At 37.0% G+C, this 21,230-nt stretch overlaps 1 protein-coding gene across 1 annotated transcript in view; it reads left to right on the forward strand.

Moving 5' to 3' along the window:
* The window catches only part of USP32 (ubiquitin specific peptidase 32), a 79,057-nt gene that overhangs the window by 38,731 nt on the left and 19,096 nt on the right, over positions 1-21,230 (forward strand). Inside the window, exons 6-16 of the mRNA XM_082493330.1 lie at positions 5,144-5,275; positions 6,761-6,868; positions 7,649-7,764; positions 8,152-8,214; positions 9,618-9,701; positions 12,381-12,442; positions 12,563-12,665; positions 14,467-14,659; positions 15,843-16,018; positions 16,807-16,947; positions 20,235-20,394. Of these exons, the coding sequence (XP_082349456.1) occupies positions 5,144-5,275; positions 6,761-6,868; positions 7,649-7,764; positions 8,152-8,214; positions 9,618-9,701; positions 12,381-12,442; positions 12,563-12,665; positions 14,467-14,659; positions 15,843-16,018; positions 16,807-16,947; positions 20,235-20,394 (1,338 nt within the window). The remainder of the gene's footprint in view (positions 1-5,143; positions 5,276-6,760; positions 6,869-7,648; positions 7,765-8,151; positions 8,215-9,617; positions 9,702-12,380; positions 12,443-12,562; positions 12,666-14,466; positions 14,660-15,842; positions 16,019-16,806; positions 16,948-20,234; positions 20,395-21,230) is intronic.

A 21,230-nucleotide genomic window follows, 5' to 3' on the forward strand; every position in this document is an offset into this window, starting at 1 on the left:
AATGGCTCTTCTGTAGGGGTTCCCATCTTAAGGCACTGATAATCTCTGTTCTGCTAGATGAATGCCTGGATAGTCATGTCTGACACACACAAGGATCTTGGTTGAAGTCACAACTTCTCTGTGTGTCTGTTTTTTAATTAGGGGGGAAAAAAAAAGATAAAAGTATTACAGCAGACATGGCCAATAAGAAAAAGCCTCGGTGTCACTTAATCTGCGTCTTGCCACTTTGTTATCCTCTTAGTTCCCAGGCTGTTTTATGTCCCGTGAAGCAGCTCGCTCTGCCCAGGTCCCGGAGGCTTCCCTGTCTTTAATTTGAGAGGGACAAACAAGCAGGTTGAGTCAGAAATAGTGTTTGGTGTTCAGTCGTTCCGTCTCTGGTTCAGACTCAGCCCTTGCGCGATGAAGAGCTCGCTCTGCCACGGGGGACTGGGTTTGGCGTGGAGGATATCATGGTAAACACTGGAACAACCAAGTTTCAGTTAAAATGTTGGGAATATGGTATGCTTCTACTGCTGTGAACCAGAGAGGATTGTACCAATAGGTGGGTAAAAATGGAAGTTTTAAAATGTAGTGAAATACTTAGTTAATTCTGGTCATATAAAGAATTGTAATAAATAGTGCCTGAAATGAAAACATGTTTTAAATTTTTTTTCTCAGACAGAGGATTATTCATGCCTTGCTACCTGTGTAATAGTTAAGAAGAGCATACGTTTCAGGGAAAAGGCATGAAAATGAAGGATGGAGGTTTTTTTACATTGTTTATCACTGTCACGCAATCTGACTGGCAGTCACAGTATGGCAGCTGGGTTTAAGTTAATTCATTTTTAGTACATTTACAGTTTCTCAGATGCATATTTTTGCTGAAAATGTTTACTTGTTCTTCCTTTTACAATATGAAAACAGTAGCTGAGGTGTAATTTGCATTATTCCTCCTATTATATTATCTAGTTCTTAGAGAATTGATCTAATAAACACTATTCATAATTTTACAGATCTGAAAGTTTTTCAGATTTTTAATGAACAAGTGATGAAGGAGATATAAAATAGCTTATGGTAGTAAACTGGTAGTATGTGGTTAAAGTTCACAAACGCATATCTCCATGTGACCTCAAATAATTGTATCCTGTATTTAATTGACAAAAATGAATACTTACTTGGCGTAGAAAGCTAGTCCATTGTGAAGTTTTAGACTATATTGTATATATAAGATACACCTTTTTAAAAAAATAATCATAAGTTATTTAAAATTTGAACTACTGAATGAAAGCCCAGTTCACACTTCTTGATGTGATTTGAACAGGCATTAGGAATAAAAATATTTATACTTTGAAAAGGTAAAACCCTTTATCTATATAAAACCTCTTTAGAATATGGCATTTTTTTCATACGCATTGGTATGATTGGATAATAAGTGCAGTCTGCTTTTATCATGCTTCATTTAAACTTCAGTAACAAATAAGATTGTATGTACATATCATAAATTGCAAGAGATTTCTTTTAGTTTACGTTTATGGAGGAATAGATGGTGCACTACATATCCTGAGACTGATTTATAAGGTTATGTGCAAAAAATCACTGTGGAGAAATCAAATTATGTAACAGCTGGCTTTTCAGCTGCAGAGTTAAACTTTCACGTGTGCTGTAATCCAATAAATCTTTCTGTATTTATGTAAGTGAAACTATTGCAGCGGGCTACAATTCATTGTTACTATGAATGAAAAATAGTCTTGTCATGTTTTTACTTGTATTCAACCTCAGTTGTGTAAGTCTAATCAGTACAAAGAGTATTATTTACTACTTCATCAGTTTTACTTTGTAAACTGTTCAGCTCTTCTGCGGAAGGTCAATAGGGTGGACCTGCCTTGGCTGTAATATCAATGTAGCACTTATGCTAATACTTATCAGCTATTCTTTTGAAGATGGTTATTCGAAAATTCTTTGTCTTTTAAATGACCATGTAATTTCAACCACTGCTTGACAGAAATGCAGATAAGATGCTTTCTGATAACCTTTCTTTTCTGAGATTAAAATAATAAAGCAATAAAGTTAGCACTGTAGAAACTATCTGTGAGGTACAATTTAAAAAAATGGAGTACAGGTAGCTTCTAATATAGATATTTGAGAATTTTTTATTTTGCCAGAGAACCTGTCTTTGAGTTCTTAATTACTAAAGATAAATAATGCACCTGCCAGTGACAGCAGGTTTCTGCTGATTTACTGTTCGGTAAAGGCAGTGTGACCTTCCTTATGTTTTTTGAATATTCTTAGTGTTGCATCGTTTCAGAAATGAATTGCAACTGGCACATTTGTTATCCTTCCCAGTCACAAAGGTAGATTAAAAGGAAACAAAGTGATTTACATGCTCATGCTCAGGAGAGTCAGTGTAATGCCTTTGTATTTGCTAATGAGAGCAATAATGTGTATGTGCAGTTCTTCTAAATGACAGTGCGAACTTGCCCTTCATGAGCAGTTGTTTAGCTAGTATAATAGTGCTGTGATTCTCTTCATGTACTTAAGGTTCTGTCTCATAAAGTGGCTTTTACCTTTCATTTTTTTATTTTGCTTTTTGTTTATTTCTGTTCTGGGAACTCCCTGAATATACTTGTCCCAGTATTTCCTGCGGACTGCTGGTACTCTAGTCCCAACGTCATGTCTTGCGAGCTCTTTCGTCTCAGCGCTGTAGCACCCCAATACCTGTAGAGGCAGCAAGATTGAGAGAAAGTGTATTTTATTTGGTAGATTTTCTCTCATCTGTTGATATACTGACCGTTGTAGAGCAGGTATGTCATTAAATTATGGAGATGTCCCTGTATTTCTTGGAACGTACCAGATGCAGTTCTACATCACTTGACTGTTCTGCGTAGGGTCATGAAGCTGCTTACATCTATGGCAGTCCTATGATATTTCTCTATGCTGATCTTCAAGAAATAACTACTCTATTTCACTTTCATGATTTCTACTAGAATGATGTCTTTATACATTTAGATTACTGTTTCCTTATGTATTGGGGACAGACTTTTTAGTAGGGCCTGTAGCAATAAGACAAGGAGTAATGGCTTTAAACTAAAAGAGGGAATATATAGACTAGCTATAAGGAAGAACTCTTTACTCTGAGGGTGGTGGCATGCTGGCCCAGGTTGCCCAGAGAGGTGGTGGCTGCCCCATCCCCATCCCTGGAAACATTCCAGGCCAGGCTGGACGGGGCTCTGAGCAACCTGGTCTGGTTGGAGATGTCCCTGCTTGTGGCAAGGGGGGCTGGACTAGATGGCCTTTAGAGGTCCCTTCCAACCCAAACCATTCTGTGATTACAACACAACCAAGAGCCAGGAGGTGGTAAGCCAGATAAGGGAATTGACCCATCTAGGAAGGAAGGGGAGAGGAGAAAGGAAATCAGTTTAGTTTTTCTTCTGGATCAGTTCTCTCGTCTCACTTGCTACAGAAATGCACAATAGCTGCTAATGATGCGCATGAGGATGGTGCAGCGAGTGAGGATGCTGCCAGGAGTGAGGTTGCTGCAGCATGTGCTTGGGGCTAAGGAGGAAGGTAAACTTTCTCCGTTCAGCCTGAAGTTACGTTAGTGTACCGAGGCCCTAGAACGGCAGCTTTGCTGCGGGTGTTCCGCACGCTGGTATATGGTCTGCCTAGTGATGGTACGGAATGTGCAGAGGAAAAAGAGGACATTTTCACTGATGTTACTTTTCTAGTTAGACTGTCTAAAAAGTATTTTACAGGAAGATGTAAACTCCTTCCACTCCTCCAACTCTACTTCAGATATTAGTCTTTTGTTAAAATTTGTCCAAACTTTCTGCTGATGAGGGTAAGGTATTGTGTAGTTTGTGATGCGTTATATGATGTGCCTGCCTGGGTACTTACAACTATTTCATGCTTAGTAACTTAGGTTACCTACAATATTTTGATTAAATTACTACTTCTAATGACAGAAATAGGAAAAGAAATCAATAAAATTTCAATTTGATGTATAACTTTTTTTGGGTCTCTTCTGTTCTTAAGCCTTACAGGATTATTATTGTTTCTGTAGACTAAACCAGGCCAAATAGCTCAAGTTAAACCTATTAGAAAGCTGGCGTGGATTTAAAGGCTCAGAACCATCTGGGAATGGGATCACACGTAGTAGTTCTTAATATAGACAGCTTTGTCATTACATATCTATTTGAGAACCAATTAATTTGCGCTGACCTAAAGCAGTGTTGTGACACACTTGCATATGTAAAAAGGTTAAAAGTATTGTTGAGCAGAAACGTAATATTTATATATATATCTTTAATTTCAAGGATAAAATGTAAGGCGACTGGAATTTGTGTATAATGTTTTGAAAGAAAATACAAGTGCTTCCTCTGGCTATTTTCATTCACCTTTGCCTAGCAGCTTGTTTTACTCATTGTTGGGTTCGAGGTTTTGGTTTTTTCCCCTTCTTTAAATTAGCTTGTAAGTTCCTCAGTATAAAGTGACTTCTAGGTTTGTGTAATCGCTCCTTAATGTTGACTGGGTTTCTAAGTGCATCGATAGTATAAATAATAAAGTGAAACAAACTATTTCATATTTGGAAAAAATTAATGCTGAAATATAGTGTTTAAATGTCACATTAAAATTTAGCCTTATTACTGTATAAGAAGGTAAAAAAATTCAAATAGGAATTTTTCAAGAGCAGCCAAGTCCTAATTTTTTTTTTCCATAAAATTTCTGGGATTTTTTGTTTTTAAATGCTACTTCGAGTCCTTTTAGAGGATTTAAATACTGGATACCTTGGGAAAATAAGATATTGCACATATAATCTACCTGTTTCATTCACCAAGAAGAAATATGTGAAAATGAAGAGACTGCTGGAGCCATTAGCAGTAGGAAAAGTTCATTTCTGTATTTCTAAACATTTGTGATGATGTGTTATTGATGTTGAACTCCTAGATGATGAATAGGTAAGATGAATCTGTAGATAAAGATCCAATTTTACTTTCTTTATTTCTCTGCTGCTTGTATTTTTAATTTTTACATGGAGGAATCAGGCATAAAAAAATTAACATAATTTCTCTTTGTGACAGAATAATGATGCATTTTTATTTGGTGCTGAATTCAAACATGGTCTAGATACTATAAAAAATGTCTTTTATTTTCGTTGCTTATATAGTGGAAGAATCTGACATCATCGATCTTGAAAAACGATACTGGCTGCTAAAAGCTCAATCAAGAACTGGACGTTTTGATTTAGAAACATTTGCCCCCTTAGTTTCCCCTCCTATTCATCCATCTCTGAGTGAAGGTATGGAACTTCGGTCAAACGTGCGAGGAAGGGGTGTTGCTGTGGTGCTCAGTACCTGATCATCTACCGACATACACATTTTAGGGGTTTAAAAGTGGACCTGTTTATTTTAAGCTTAAATTACAGAAGTTCATTCCACTGAGTTTGGAATGTTTGAAAATGAGAAAAGATGCCTGAGAAATCTCTTATTCATTGGGAAATCTGGAATGACGAAGGAAGTGATGCTTCTGTGCGTTCCATTCTTATTAGTTGTCAGGAAATATAGCAAACGTTCTGTATGATTTGCCTTGTAGTTGCTTAAAATTTTTCATTGGGTTCCTTAAGATTCTGTAATGACAAAATATACTGCTGTCCCTGAATGAGATAAAATAGAAGACCATTTTTCAGATGACAGATGTGAGTTTCATGTGTTAAATGACAATTCAGCATGCAAGTCAGAGTTGTATCATGCGGTCAATGGAACAGTCTTCCCTAATAGTGTCAGTTACGGCAGATTTTGTTCAGAAGATTCGGTCAGGAGATGGGTGTTGCAACGCAGACATGTTAATTAACCAAGCTGGTCTTTCAAGTTGAAGCCGCTCTGGTAATAACTGCAGGTTGCAGTTGTCTAATTGGCATTTACTGCACAGTGTAGGCGTTCTCCTTCCATGCTAGTTTCTGTCTGCAGTCCTAGAGTGACAATTTGTGACCACCAAATGGTCAGCTTTAGTGACAAATGGCAGCAGTTAGTAGAAAATGGGGAATTCATGTGCAGCAGATGCAAGCTGTTGGAACACCAGAACTTATGTTCCATTCAGTAGGGATATATCCCTGCATCCTTTTGTTTGTGTTTTGTCTGCTTAGCAATATGAATTTACACAGCTGCTGGGGGGAAAACTTGAATGGTTTCTGGTCATTCTATATGTCTTCTGTGGATAGTGAAACTCAGTCAGTGCCACTAAAAAAAAATTTTTATGGGACAAAAAAAAGTTACATCTGCTCAATGAATAGAACTCTTAAATCCTTTGAAGGCTGGTAACTGAAACTCCTAACTCACTTATGGCCAGATTTGCAAAGATATTCAGTGATGTTCATAGGAGTTTCTGTCAGGCACTTTGGAAAAGCCAAAGCTTTTGCAGTCTGAGTACCTTTACTGTTTTGGTCCTTTAGCTTTTGTGAAAATGCTTGTCCTGGCCATAGTGGTTTAGATGTACACTTCTATAAATCAGTCATTACAAGGAAGGCGTGAGAATAAGGCTACAGCTCAGAATTCTTGATTCCCTCCCCACCGCTGCCTTTGTTTAGCCATACACGAGTCATCTAATTCACCTTTAAAATGGTCTTAGCAGTGCTTAATTGTCTTTATTACACTTAGTAAGAATTAGTTACAAGTGTTTGTACTTCTCCTTGCGAATGTTAACCATTAACCCCTCATGTAAATGCTAAGTATGAATGCGAGCTGTTTCAGCCAGATGCTGTAACAGGAGATGCTTTTGTGGTTTGCAGGTTTGTTTAATGCTTTTGATGAAAACCGAGACAATCACATAGATTTTAAAGAAATTTCCTGTGGGCTCTCAGCATGTTGCAGAGGACCCTTGGCAGAAAGACAGAAGTGTAAGTATGCAAAATGTTAACTATTAATGTTAAGAGAAGTTTTTCAGTTTGAGCAATGAAGTTTAGTTGTTTCCACATTTTTAGAAATCTTTTCCACTGAACAAGTGTGTGTCTGTGAAAGGTGACAGACTTTAGAAGTTAAAAAATTAAGAGAGTCTTAAATATCAAGGCTTCCTTTTATAAGGGATGACTAAACCTAATTCTGTGTATTTTATAACTTATCCATAGCTTCCTATAAATTATTAACTTGTTAGGAAAAAAGATATATTTCAGAAGTTATTTTGCAGTGTTCTGCATTGTGATGCAGAACTGTGTATCTCAGTATAGGAAGTGCAAACACTTATCTGTTCATTATATATAATATAAAATGAATGCCCTATTTGATTGTCTTGTGGTAAACAGCATGTTCTGGCTTGTTTACGGTCCATTTTTCAGCTGGCTCCCTGCAAGGTTCTTGTGTTTTGAAATACCTTTGTTCCATACTTTTCCAAAGCTGTATTGCTGCAACTTGAAAGCTATCATTGACTGGAAATTTCTGGATGCACATATGTTCCCTGCTATGTCACATCAGAAAACACAGCAGAGAATTGCAGGAGTCTAGATTTCAGTTTATTAAACACAGCTGCTCCATTTCCTCACTACCACACATGCATCCTGCCTCATCAAGACTGTCAGCACTAAATCATGTTCTTGTGACTCTGCAGACTTACATTCTGCAAGAAAAAAACAAAATGTTGATCAGTTTTAACATAGAAAAGTAATTTCCTTTTTCTTCCTCAGTTTGCTTCAAGGTTTTTGACATTGACCGGGATGGTGTGTTGTCTCGCACTGAGCTGAAAGAAATGGTGGTTGCGCTTTTAGAGGTCTGGAAAGATAACCGTACCGATAAAATACCTGTAAGTTATATTTGGTTTTCTATTTGTTTGTTCCTGTTTCTTAAAGCCATCCTTCAAAAGTAGGAATGGGGATGTTGTTTGAACGTGGTTTCAGTGAAATACGGGCTTGCTTGAACTGCCTTCGCTGGGGAGCGTTGATAACTGGCTGTAACTTCCCTTGCGTAACTTTGACTTCCATTAACCAAAGCAGAGGATTTGACTATAACGTATGCTGTTTCCTATAAAGAAACCTTAGGTACAAAAGTACAACTGTCTCGAAGCACTCAGTTGCCTATTACATAGAGGTGTCATCAGCTTTTCTTACAGTTATATTTTCATTCGGAACACACGCAGCTCCGGAGTGTGCTGTGAAAATTCAACTGTTTTCTAATCCTTTTGTTTGTTAAGGAATTGGACATGGATTTGTCTGAAATTGTAGAAGATATTTTGAATGTGCATGATACCACAAAGGTAGGCATTTGCTGTTCTTTCCTTCTCAATTTTATATCCTACTATCTTCATTTTATTGATAGGAAAGAAAGTAAAATCTCGTGCTTTCTTTAAAGCAGAGATGTGTCAATAAAAGAATCTTTCAAGAAATGTCAGTTTTCCATTAAAATGTTCCACATTGTTCTGCAAAAAGTCCTAATAGTTTATATTGTGCTTTTTAGTGTGTAAATCTTTCATTATGTTCTTGCTTTTTCAATATAGGCACTATCATCTGCAAACAATATAGGGGAAGTTGTTTCCATTATTTCATTCTTTGCTTCGCTAATTAGGAAGGGTGTCTGTAAACTATAAATAATTTAAGAAAAACTATAAAGAATGTCTAGAAATGCTTAATTACTTGTTTGAATAGTTGTCTTGACTGCTTGTACTCCAACAAAGTGGTGGGCAAATATTCTAACTCTTTCATTACCGAAGCAGCGGAAAATACAGCTTCAGTGAGCTCTTTCTTTCATCCTGTGAGGTTTTTATTGCTTGCTTTTTAAAAAAGGCTAGTTTATAAGCAAGTGTATAGCAGTCGTGCTTCCACAAAGAGTTAAAAAAGAGGACTGAGTCTCCAGAATATCTTTAGTAGTTGCATCATGAATGTAGTGCTGTGCTAATGGTGCAGTAATTACATAAATTACTTAACCTCTTTTCATCTGTTAGCTTTGACCTGTGTGAACTCTGGAGAAAATGGTCTGTAAGAAGAGGTGCAGTAACTGCCACTGCTGTAAAAATGGCTATGAAATACATTACAGTATAAAAAATTCAGATTGATCCTATCACTGAATTGTTGAAAATCAGAAGGTCTTGTGACATTGGTCAGTGTTATGCTGCTGTAACTTTGCAAGTGATTAACAGGACTTGGGTTGTAAGATCACAAGGACTTGATGATCCAAAATAGTTTTTCCCAAGCTGGAGAGGAAGATGGTTGGTTTCTGAAAGGATGCGAGTATCTGTATGTGCAGAGCTTATTTGGACAATCAGAGTCTTAGATCGTCTTAGTCTTGTTTTGTCTCTTACAAAGCGATAGCCCTGACCAGTCGCATACTGCTTCTGCTGGTTTCATGGTTTGAGGAAGGACAACTGTTGCAGTTGAGCACGAATGCTAAATCTGAGTGATGGAGAGCAGGAGCAAAGGTTACTACATGCTGTGTCTATTTCATCCTCTGTACTTTCAAAGCTTTTTGGTTCTTTAGGTTGTATATGTTATGCTAAAACTGGATTTTTTCTTCTTTCATTGGATCACATTTTACTATCGGAGTGGTAGGTGCTAATTTTCATCAAATCAATGTCTTTGTTATGCCTTGTATGACACATTTAATGAGCATTTAAATTGAAATAGGTTAATGGTTTGATGTTTTTTCCTTCTCCCTTTAACTAAGCTTGGACACCTCACTCTGGAGGACTACCAGATATGGAGCGTGAAGAGTGCACTTGCCAATGAATTTTTAAATCTACTTTTTCAGGTATGTTCAGAGGAAATTTAAATGTGAAAATTATAGTAATTAACTCATGAGCTTTTTGCATGGCCACACAGTGCAGCATCAGCATTTGTGTCAACTTGCTTATGGTTTTGTCCATTGCAATAACTTACGTGGTTTTGCAGTTGTGCATTACCTTGATGGAATGATGCCCTGTTTGATTATTATTCTTCTCAGTGTATGGAGATGCCTAAAGCATATTTGTGAAGGTAGTGTACTGTTTATAAAATGAAAGTGTATCGGCAGTTATATTTTCCGTTAGAAAATGACTGTTCTTAAACAGTTGTTCTTGCGAATCTTTGCCAAGAAAGTGACAGGAAATGAGAAAAGGTATTGCTAACTCTTTACAACCACTTTCCCTTTACATATTCTGTTAAGGCTGTCTAAGGAACTTTTCACTGCTTCCTACATGAAGCAGTCCTTGAAAGCTGTGTTATCATATCACTATCGTGTTGCAGATTCTGAGGATCAAGTGTGCACTGAATTTGTTTTTAATTGAGCTTGAATCGGACTTTTATAAATTCTTAAACCAGTCATATTTAGCGCTGGCTCACTTTGTGCAGAAAATAACCCTAACAGTATTCAATTCACTGCAGTTTGTTCCTTACCCATTTTTCGTAGAGGCTGAGTTTAAATAATAATAATCCTAATGGAGCCTTGAAGATTTGCCCTAATTTTGTATTCACCTCCAGCCCTGTATGACAGTCCCAGGGCTGCCAGGGAGGGCCAGGGAGAATGAGTGGGCTGCGTTCTCCTCTTACGAGTGAAGCTTTATCAGCTACAGGGTCAGATCGTAGCAGAAAAATATTTCATCAGAATTAAGCTGTGTGCTTTTAAAAATAAAATAAAATAAAATAAAATTGCTGTGACATGCTACCTGAACAGCATATTACTGTTTCTCCTGTTTATGACCTCAGACTACTTTATAAATTGTATTTTGAACTATACTTTGCCAATAACTGCATGGGGACTGAGTGAGAGTATTCTGAGGTCATCAGCTACACCACAGCTGAGAAGAGTAAAATCAGAAAGTTCTGCAAATTCTTTTTATCTCTACTTGCATCAGGTTTTGCTTTCCTTGGAACCTTCTCAAGAGGGGCTGTCTTCATTTTTGGGCTGTCTAGCGTCAAGTTATCCTATCATAACTTGATATTGATTGACTAACAAATATCTATGCAATATTGAGGTAGAATGAGTGAACATGGTGATGATTACACATCGCAATTGTTACACATTGCTTGTTGGAGGTCTTGTTTACAATATTTTTTTCTCCTGATAGAGTTGCTACATTTTTGTTTTAGACTTTTGTTTCCTTTGATAACTTTATCATAGGAGGCTCCCCCATCTCGTGCTGCAGGCTTAACAGCGTACTTGCACAGGCCAGAGCCTGCCAGTGATTTGTCTGGGCATTTATTTGAGCTGTCATGAGCTTGTGTGTCTCGTTTGCAGACAGAAAAGCGAAGTAGTCTGAGTGGAGCGCCTTGGAAGGCTTGACAACAAATATGTTGGTTTGTTTGCAGCAGGGTTAGTTTATATGAAGAATCAGATACTAGCACAGTGTTACATGAGTTTAAAAAGAACCATCAGAGCCAGCTGTGTTGTGTGCTGGAAAATCTGTTGCTTCCCAGCAGCTAATGGCCTTTGTTTTATTCAGAACGTGAAACGGTCTCTAACACTGTAATATAAATTTAAATGATATCTCACCAGTCATTAGAAATCTCCAGCTGAGATGCAAATTGATAGCCTCAAAAGAGACATAAGGAAAAGACTATAAATCATGTTATGAGTAGCAACCAATTTGAAAACCGTCTGGGAGAGGAGACAGCTGACCCTCCTCCCTGCGCTGGGAAGCCAAGACTCCCGCGGAGTCCCTTTCCCTCGGCTCTGGCGCACGCCCTGCAGCTGGGAGCTGCTGGCGAACCAGCTGGAGACATCGCTGCAGCCAGGTCAGGATGGCATTAGAGTACAGTGTTCGCCATCGGGGACTGCCCTTTTGTACTCGGAATAAAACCCCACCCAAATCAAATAGCCGTCTTGGGGATGGTGCCTTTATTTTCAGTGTTCGTTTCAAATAGAATAAAAAAAAAGGGCCAAAAAAAAAAATCACACATTCAGAGAACATTCTACAGTTCTGTGAGCATTTTGTAAGCGGTGACTAGTTGGTTGGACTGCTTTAAACTTCTCCCTCGGTATCTTCACGTGCTTGTTTTCTGTGCCTTATAGAACCACTTCTCCCCGTTTTTCCCTTTTCCATTTTTTTTTTTTTTTAACCTTTAGCTTATCTTCTTCCAGCAGCTTTCATTGTCCCAGTTTCTCATTCCCTCTCTCCAGTACGTATAGACATCTTAAGGGTTTGTCAGTTGCTGTGACCTTTCATAGCGTGTGTCAGACATGAAAATAATGAAAATGCATTTTTTGTTCACCTTGAATTGTCTTGGGGCATTTGACATTCTTGGTGGTTTTGTCTTAACAGTGGGAACAGATTGAGAATCTCATAACTCAAAATACTTCTTTTTTTAGCAATTTGTTCATTTTTAGGTAATCTTGCTATGTAATTAAAAAGAAGTTTCTGAAAAGTCCCATCAGAGTTATTCTGTTCTTTCATTTACGTAAGGTTGTTTCATGGTGGTGTAGTTCTTAATAAGAATTACTTTCTTTTTCCAGGTGTGTCATATAGTTTTGGGGCTAAGACCTGCCACTCCAGAAGAGGAAGGACAGATTATTAGGTGCGTGTTTTGCTGAGAGTCTTAAATGGGTTTCAGAATGATCTTTCAATATTTTCAAAAGAGAGACTGTAATTTCCCCCTTTCAACTAATACTTCATGTTGTTCATTCTTTATGTGCAGGGGCTGGTTAGAAAGAGAAAGCAGGTATGGCCTTCAGCCAGGGCACAACTGGTTTCTTATTGCAATGCCATGGTGGCAGCAGTGGAAAGAATATGTCAAATACGTAAGTATAATAATAATAGTGTATACTGGATAAGTGACTTCTTTGTATTTTTGAATGTGGTGATGGAAGAAAAAGAGTGTGGAGCAAACGACTGCTTAACTAATAATGCTTGAAATTAAGCATCTTCTGTCTCTTAGTGGAAAATAATTGTTTTGCTGAATCGTTGTCACATGGTGGGCTTTTCGCTATAACTTCATTAAACTGTCACCTCTTTCTGTACTTTGTTTCATCGTTCCTGCATGTCAAAGTATTTTTTGAATAAAAACATCCTTTCACAATAATACTTCCCTTAAGTCTTTTGATCCATTTGATAATAAAGCTACATGGTTTGGTTTTGACTTTGCTTGGGCCAGAAATACACGCTGTGTATTTTCTGGACAAATAAAGGAGGCAATTGGTATAATTTGATTTATAGGCAATGATGAAAAGTAGTGCAGTACTTGATGGTGATCAAAGGAGTCATACTAAAACCTTATAGTAACAGAGTGCTCTTTAATACCCTCCAACTAAAATATGCAAGTTAAAGCATCACTATGAATATTACAAAAGAAAGCGTATTTAATAAAATTTAATTGAGGTGGAGATAAATGTTTTTTGGAGGTTACACAAGTGAAATAAACTATCTTTCAAAAGAATTTTATATAGTGATAAGTAGTCATGTAAGTATTGGAGTTGTATAAAAATAACTAAAAATATTCAGAAAACTGCAACATATGCATTAACTAACCATGTAATTATACTTATTCTTTGTGCACAATGAATTGGACAAATGATGGCTTAAATGCCTGAAATACTGGGTAATTTGATCCTTGTCCTTGTATAAGTACTCAGATGGGCACATGATTTCATACCTAATCCTTTGCATAATAGCACAATGCCATTAGTCACTCTGTCTCTTGGGCAAAAGGAACACTCAGAATTTCCCTGAGACTCTAGAAATGATTGCTGTAATTCCAACATACATTTTAGCCTTATTTTTATACTTTTAGCTTCACTGCACAGTTTTGTTACTTGACAAGATATTATGTTTAGTGATGTGATGAATAGGGGACAAAATAAACCAGGAAATATCCCTTTTTCCAGTGTTGTTAGAGGGTAGTTTATTGCATGGATTTCCTTTTTCCTCTCTAAGGGTCAGTTAATTCCCTTTTTCTTCTGTTTTCTCATTTATTGCCATTTCTTGTTGTGACTGGTGCTGTAAATTGGGTAGGATTTTTCTTAAATCTTGTCTCTACTGAGCAGGCAAGTTCTGTTTTCGGGAGTTCAGGCTTTTTTCCCCACTTTTATCTTGCCCAAGTGAGAGCCAGATTACCTTTGCAATGTTGGTTCTCCAAAGGAAATAAAGGAACTTTGTTTCAAAATAAAGTTGGGGAAGGCTAAAATGTTGCAGTTTTGAGGAAAGAATGTTTTTGTTGTTTTTTTTTTTTTTCTTTTGCTTGCTTTTCTCATTTAACCATATGAAATTCAACAAGAATGAATCTTCAAATATGTATAGTCTGTAATTATAGCTGTCTAAAATGGTTGTCTTTTTATGTATCTAGACAGAGAAAATAAGTCTGGTATTTTACAATTTTTATATTGTGCAGAGGAGTTTATTCGATTGGCTTAACAATTTTGGCTGTTTCTGCAGATTTTTCATCAGTAGATGCAGAAAGTATTTTTTTTTTTTTTCCCCTGTAAAGCTTGTTGTGCTATGCAAAAGTGGCCACCCAGCTGTGAATTTTGGTGATTGATTTGTTGGATGCCAAATGTCTTTGATATTGGCTTATAATTAACTTTTCTACTTGCCTACCAATTTTAGGATGCAAACCCTGTTGTGATAGAGCCTTCATCTGTCTTGAGTGGAGGTAAGAATTCACTCGTAGCTGCTGCAGCCAATACTTCAGAACAGGGAGAAGACAAAATGGGAGGTCTTAATTACTTCAGTGCAACAGAAGAAAAGTTTTCAGATAATATTTCTACTGCATCAGAAGCCTCAGAGACTACTAGCAGCAGTAAGCATAACATCTTATTTCCTTGGAGGTTTAATGTAGAACAGGTTTTGAGAAAACTACATACTGCATGGATTCCTCCAGGCGAAAAGATAACACGCTTTAGATTGCAGAGGTGGCCTACGTGTGGACGTCAGGGAATTACTAGGATTTTTTAGTCTGTGGTGGGTAAACAAGAAGCAGTCTTCGTTTAAACAGCAATTCATCTTTTATGCAATGATTAATTTCCAGAATTGTTTGCAAGATAGTTTGTTCTATCATTTATTTTCTGAGTGGATTTCCCCCCCCCCCCCTTCACATTAAGTTGTTTCTAGCTCATCCCTAGTTGGTATTGGACTATGTCTTGCAACGAGATGAGCTCAGATACTAAGAAGAGGAAAGAAGCAGAAAAAAAATGAGGAAAAGCAGACTTACAGTTTGACGGGGCATATGATCTAAATGAGTTTGTGCAGATTCTAGGAGCCATCTTTGTGAAAGAAGAGATTGTAGTGGTGATTTTCAGTTGGTTCTTGTGAGAATTTGAGATTTTTTTTTTTTTACTTATAAGACAGCTGAATGTTGCATCTGGTGTTTTAAAATCTGTGTCTTAAAAATGTAACTTCAATTTAAAGTAGATAAATTACTGTGATTGTTTTTGGGGTGGGGGTTGGGGAATAGAGGAAGGGAGACAAGTTTTAGTAAAGGTTCTCTCTTTTTTTTCTAACCTGAAATTTAGTTTTAGTGTTCTGCATAACAAAAGGAGGTTCTATAAGAATAAAGTCATGTACTGACTCAAGAGGAAAAAATAAAAATAAGGCATTATTGCATAGATACTCAGTTTTTTATGTAAGATTTTTCAGGAGCTTGATATTCAAGCATCCAGACAACAAGCGAATGTCAAACACATTTGCTCACGCAAACCTAGTTAGGCTGTTTTCAAACCAGTATTTGTATACATATCTGCTTTGGTATTTGGATCTCATATCCACTTCTTTACCTTTTCTGAGAGCACTATTATATTTGTCACTCTGTAGTTTGGAAGAGTTGCATGTTTTACTGAAGTATGAAGGATAGCAAACTTCTTCAACAGTCTTTTTTATAAAAACAAAAGAAAAGGCTACAACAGTTTAACTGTTTTATTTATATCATGGACTCATGAACTGAAGTAGAGAGATTTTTCTTTTTTTTTTCTTGTGTTCTGTTACAGATACTCTTTACCCTGGCACACCAGGGACTGATGTGTGTTTTGCTAGGCAGCATAACTCTTCAGACAATAATAACCAGTGTTTCCTTGGAACCAATGGGAATGCTTTGCTACAACTTAATCCTCAGAAACCAGGAGCTATTGATAACCAACCCCTAGTAACACAAGAACCAGTGAAGGTAAATGCATCTGAGTCATGTGAATATAGGAAAAGTATCTTTTGAGTGTACTTTTATCACAGCTTTTTATGTGTTGGTTTTTTTTTTTTTTTTTTTTTTTTTTTTAGCTAGTGGCTTAATTCTAAATTAACACTGCTTTGTCATATAACAAAGTTTGGGTTTCTTATTCTTATTTCAAGATGAAAAAAATGTGTTCTGTTTCTAAGGCTACTGTTGAGTGTTTTGTGAGAAGAGAAACATTCAAAATGTTCTTAAACAGCTTCACAAAATTTACAAATGAAAAAGGTATTTATGAAAACAACTTTCAGCCTTAACTGTAAAGCATTTTAATAATTAAACACTTCTCTTCAGTGTTTTCGGTCTAAATATAAGAGTTTATTGCTATTGCATAAAACCAGAACATTGTTAATTAAATAGTAAACCAAAACTGACAGTTTTTCCAGTATTCATGCAAACAAAATGTAAAACACAGACCAGCACCATCAATGATGAATAGAGATTGGATTTCTCTATGCAGTATCTGAAGTTGTTGGAGTAGGTGACACAAGAGAGACATATAATGCAAATTTTATATTGGACAGCCTTTTAGAGAAATAGTGAGTAGTGAAACTTGAGTGTTAATTATTGTTACATTTAAATACCATCTTTCAGTATGAAGAGCAGTTGCTGATTGCTACTGAAATGTTTTTTATTAATGAAAAAGTGTTCTGTGTTCACGAACTAGAATTGTTGTGGCTGTATACTATTTTTTCCACTTGAGATTTGACAAAATCCCTTTTTGTTTAAAGGCTGCATCATTAACAATGGAGGGTGGAAGATTAAAGCGATCTCCACAGCTGATTGAAGGAAAGGACTACGTAATGGTACCAGAACCAGTTTGGAGAGCACTTTACCATTGGTATGGAGCAAATCTCTCCTTGCCCAGGCCGGTAAGTTGTGATTATGGACACTGTTTACTTGCCATAACCACCGAGATAATATTAACAACTTATTAACAACTTAACATGTCCAAGCTTCTGCCAGTTGCACAAAGTAATCTTTTATGGTCATCTCCTACTTCATCCAAAATGGAGAGTCTAAATGAAAAGTCTTGGAAGAGCGAGGTGGGAAAAAGCAATGTCAGAAATAGACATGGGTAGAAAGTTGTGGATATTTACCAGGAGGTTTGCAGCACAAACCCAGGAGATACTGCAAGAGGGCAGAAGTGCTGCTCAACTGATCTGGATTACTAAAGCAGACAAAAGTAAACTTGAAATCAGTTTAAAAGACTTGGAATCAAAACACTCACCTTTAAAAGCTAAGATAAATTTTCAACTGGTCTGCAAAACCAATAGATTTAAAACTGGGATGCCTACAGCTTTGAAAATGCATTTCTTCGCTCTTACAATTTAATGAAGTGGGGGTAAGGTAACAATTGCTGTCCTTCAAGTTCAGCGTCGCAGAAAACACAATGCGCAAGATTTGGTGAAGATCTAAAGAGCAGATAGCAATAGGCGATCCCAGTAAAGAAAACAGGCGAAGACTATTCTGTATGAAAATGGTTGCTCAGAAGCACTTCAGAGCTGTAGCTTCAAGCTCCAGGAGTAGGTGCTCCTAAAAAGAATTCGCGTATGAGCATATCAGCTTTTGAGTACCGCACAGACCGGTTAAGTTGTTCAGCTTCTAGTTAAAGGTTTTCCAGTAAAGCATTTATCATAAGCAATTCCTCAAGAAATAGATGCTAAAACGGAGTTGGCATCTACTGTCTAAGGCTGAATCAGCCTGATTCTGGCTGACCATGTTCAGTGCTAAAAGCAAAGACCAGTAATCTCACCCGATATGCTCATCCAGTCAGGCAGCTCTCGGTTTAATTCTTCAGTTTTGATTTTTATTGCAGGTATTATGTATTGTGGCTGTGTGAATACCAATTGTTATTTTGAGCAGATCATATATTCAAAATAAATAGTTCTCTTGTGTCATTCTTCTTCTAGTATTATATTTACCTTTATTTTTTTTTCTAATGAGTAACTAAAAGTCTTACTAGTGGGACAAGCGATGATTATTCTCATTCTTCAGCACAAAATCACTAACGCTCCTCCAAACTTACGGAATACTCATTTGTCAGTAAATAATTCTTATCTAGTGAATTTTCACATTTCTTACGTTTGACAGTAAGCAGAAAAGCCAATGAATCACAATAAAATTGTGAAATAGTTTTACAAACAATTAAGGTAAATGTTTCCATTGTGTAATAAAAAATGTGTTTACAAATCAGTAATACTGCATTTTTATATCAAAAATTATTTAATTGCCTGTAGTCACTTAAAGCCTTGTAATAAGATTAACTAATTAGCAAGAGCCTATCAAAGATAAGGAGGTATTTGTATTTGTTTGCATAAAAGTTTTGTTAAAAAAAGGAAAAAAAACCTTGAACTGAGGTTGACTGTAACTCACACTAGTATTTTCTATAGTAAAGCTGTAATATCTTTAATTAAAAATTAATGTTGGGCACAATGCAGAATGTATTGCAGAATATAATTTTCAAATGTGAAAGTGCTATATATTAAATGGAATTGACTTAAGTGGACTAATAATTAGTCTGTGTTATCCCAATGAGATTTTGTTGCAGTTAGAAAAGCAATGGTATTTCTGAAAGAGAAGCAGTAATTATATAGCAATAGCCATTGTTGAATCATATAATTTACTCACAATTTATTGAGCTATCTCTCTGCTTCTCTGTGTGTAATACTGCAAAACGATTAACAGGTCATAATCATTTGGAGCTAAAGCTGGCATGCCTTGAATTGTTAATATTGAATTTATGAAAAGGTAGGCCGATGTTAGAGGCAAGAAAAATGAAGTAATTTGGTCTATTCACTTAGAGGCATTGGCAACTTTCTTCAGTTTCTGTCGAGTATATTTATTCCATACAGTGTTTGGTTTATTCTGTGTCAGGTGGTCTCTTACAGGAGCTACACTTCAAAAAGGAAGGAAGGGGATTTTTTTGATGGTAGCAATAGAGATTCGGTGGTTCGTGTCACAAATATTCAGCATCAGAAATGGGGGAGAATTAGCTGTATGATTTTTGACCATTTGATCTGTTAGCTGTAACACTGGCAATTATTTTACAGTGGAAAAATCACTGGCTTCTGTTACCCTTCTCCCACACGTTCTCCATGGAAACAAACACCTTTCATGATCCAGAAAAGGCCACATCTCTTTATACGCAGCACACACTAATGTACTTGAGACTTTTGTGGTAGGGTCATTAGAAAAGAGACTTCTATTCAGAATGAGAGAATTTTGCTTTGGGTGTCCTGTCTGCAAAATAGTATAACTAACTCATGAACTTTAGGGTTTTGGTCCATAATCAAGGAATGTTTTAACACTGGAACACTTGAATTCTTGAAGACAGGTTGATTACTTGCAACCATGTCTACAGGCACTTACCGTCCCAGTCTCCCACCCTGCAGCAGGGACTATCATGGTGTTTCTTTCCGGAAAATTTCATCCCTATTGTCTTTGTTGTAAGTGAAGTTTAATACCATGGCGCTTCAGTGCATTATATTGCTTCTCACCACTGAAGCCGAGTGTTTGCTTCTGCTTCACATGGTCACAAAAATAGCGAACGCTCCTGCCATTTATGTTTGTCTATGTTTGGGCAGATCTAGAGAGCAAAATCTTTGTAGAAATGGTGACTGAAAAGCTGCAAGTCACGTTCTGGGTAATTTCAGCTTTTTCTGTCAACATATCAAAATGCAACAAAAGTACGTTTCAGTCTGTTCTTAGAATATGAAGGTTTTAATTCAGTCCTAAAGTTCGGAACGAATGTCTTATTCAGCACATGTGAGCTTTTTTCAACAGTTGTGACACTTTTATATTGAATTATACACTGAGCAGAATTAATGAGGTCCATTGTAAATTCACATATATTTCAGGAATTATAAAAATGTTCTTTCCGTGGTGTTGTACAGGAAGCTATGCTCCACTAAAGAAGGTGTTTGCTTTTGAGAGTCTGCAACTAATAAGCTTCAAAAAGTGCCTAGAAATCAGTAATTTATTATTCCTGTGGATATTTGCCTAAGACCCCGTAAGAAGTTCAGAGGATTTCTCATCTCCCAGTAAAACGGTTTATTTTTTTAACCATCTGCTTTAATCGTTACTTCCTGTTCCTGGTGGGATTTCCTAGGCGTTTGGAACAGCAGGCTCTAAAATGTGTTTTAAACGTCTTTACTAGGTGATCAAAAACAGCAAAACAAACGTGCCTGAACTGGAGTTATTCCCTCGCTATCTGCTCTTCCTGAGACAGCAGCCCGCCACTCGAACACAGCAGTCAAACATCTGGGTGAATATGGGTATGATGAGCCTGAGAATGTTTCCTCAGCATATACCTAGAGGTAACTTAAGAATGCAGCAAGAACACAAGTGCGCAGTTTCTAAGAAAGCGAGACCCGCAGCTGTAGGAGCTTGCTGCCACTGTGCTTGTGCACCAGCTAATCAACTGTAAGCCACAATCAGCATTTGGTAAAGATTTTAAAGCTTTTCTCCCATCATCTCTTGGAAGAAAGAGGCACGAGGGAGCATTTTCAGTGCAGTCAGTTATGTTGCATAGTTACTGCGAATAGATTGGTGAGTTGAAAGTGAGAAATGAGCACTGCATAAATCAAACAGCTAAGAAGGGCAGATCTGATTAATCCTGCTGGTAGTTAATTTTGTGGCCACAGAATACGTGCATCTCTGCATTGGGGTGGGTGGATGTATGTGATAGTACAGGGCCTATAATAAATTAAATCATTGTTCAGCTAACTGGTTCTGAGCTACTTGGGCAGGTAGACTTTAATGGCCAAAATTATGTAATACTCTTTAGAAAAGGATTGAATTAGTGGAATATGAAGACTGTTATTTGATGCAGTTCGGAAAGACAATTCAGTAGGAAGTGTGAACATCCAACTAAAATATATGTACCAATGTATTGGTAATGGTCACCAAAAGATTGTGCAAGTAATGGGCTATAAGAAAAATCTTTAGATTGCAGCTTCACATTTCAGCTGAAAAGTGTTGCAGGATCTGTTTCCAGTTACCAGTTTGTATGCGCAGTCGCATACTTGCCTTGCACCATAGTTTTGAGGAAATACCTGATGTTCCATGCATGCGCGTTTGGATACACGCAGACAGACATGTGCGTCCACAGTAATGTATGTCCAAAAAAGGGCTCAACCTGACTGCTGAAAAT

Source organism: Vanellus vanellus, assembly GCF_965231255.1.
Source record: "Vanellus vanellus genome assembly, chromosome: 19".
NCBI lineage: Eukaryota > Metazoa > Chordata > Aves > Charadriiformes > Charadriidae > Vanellus > Vanellus vanellus.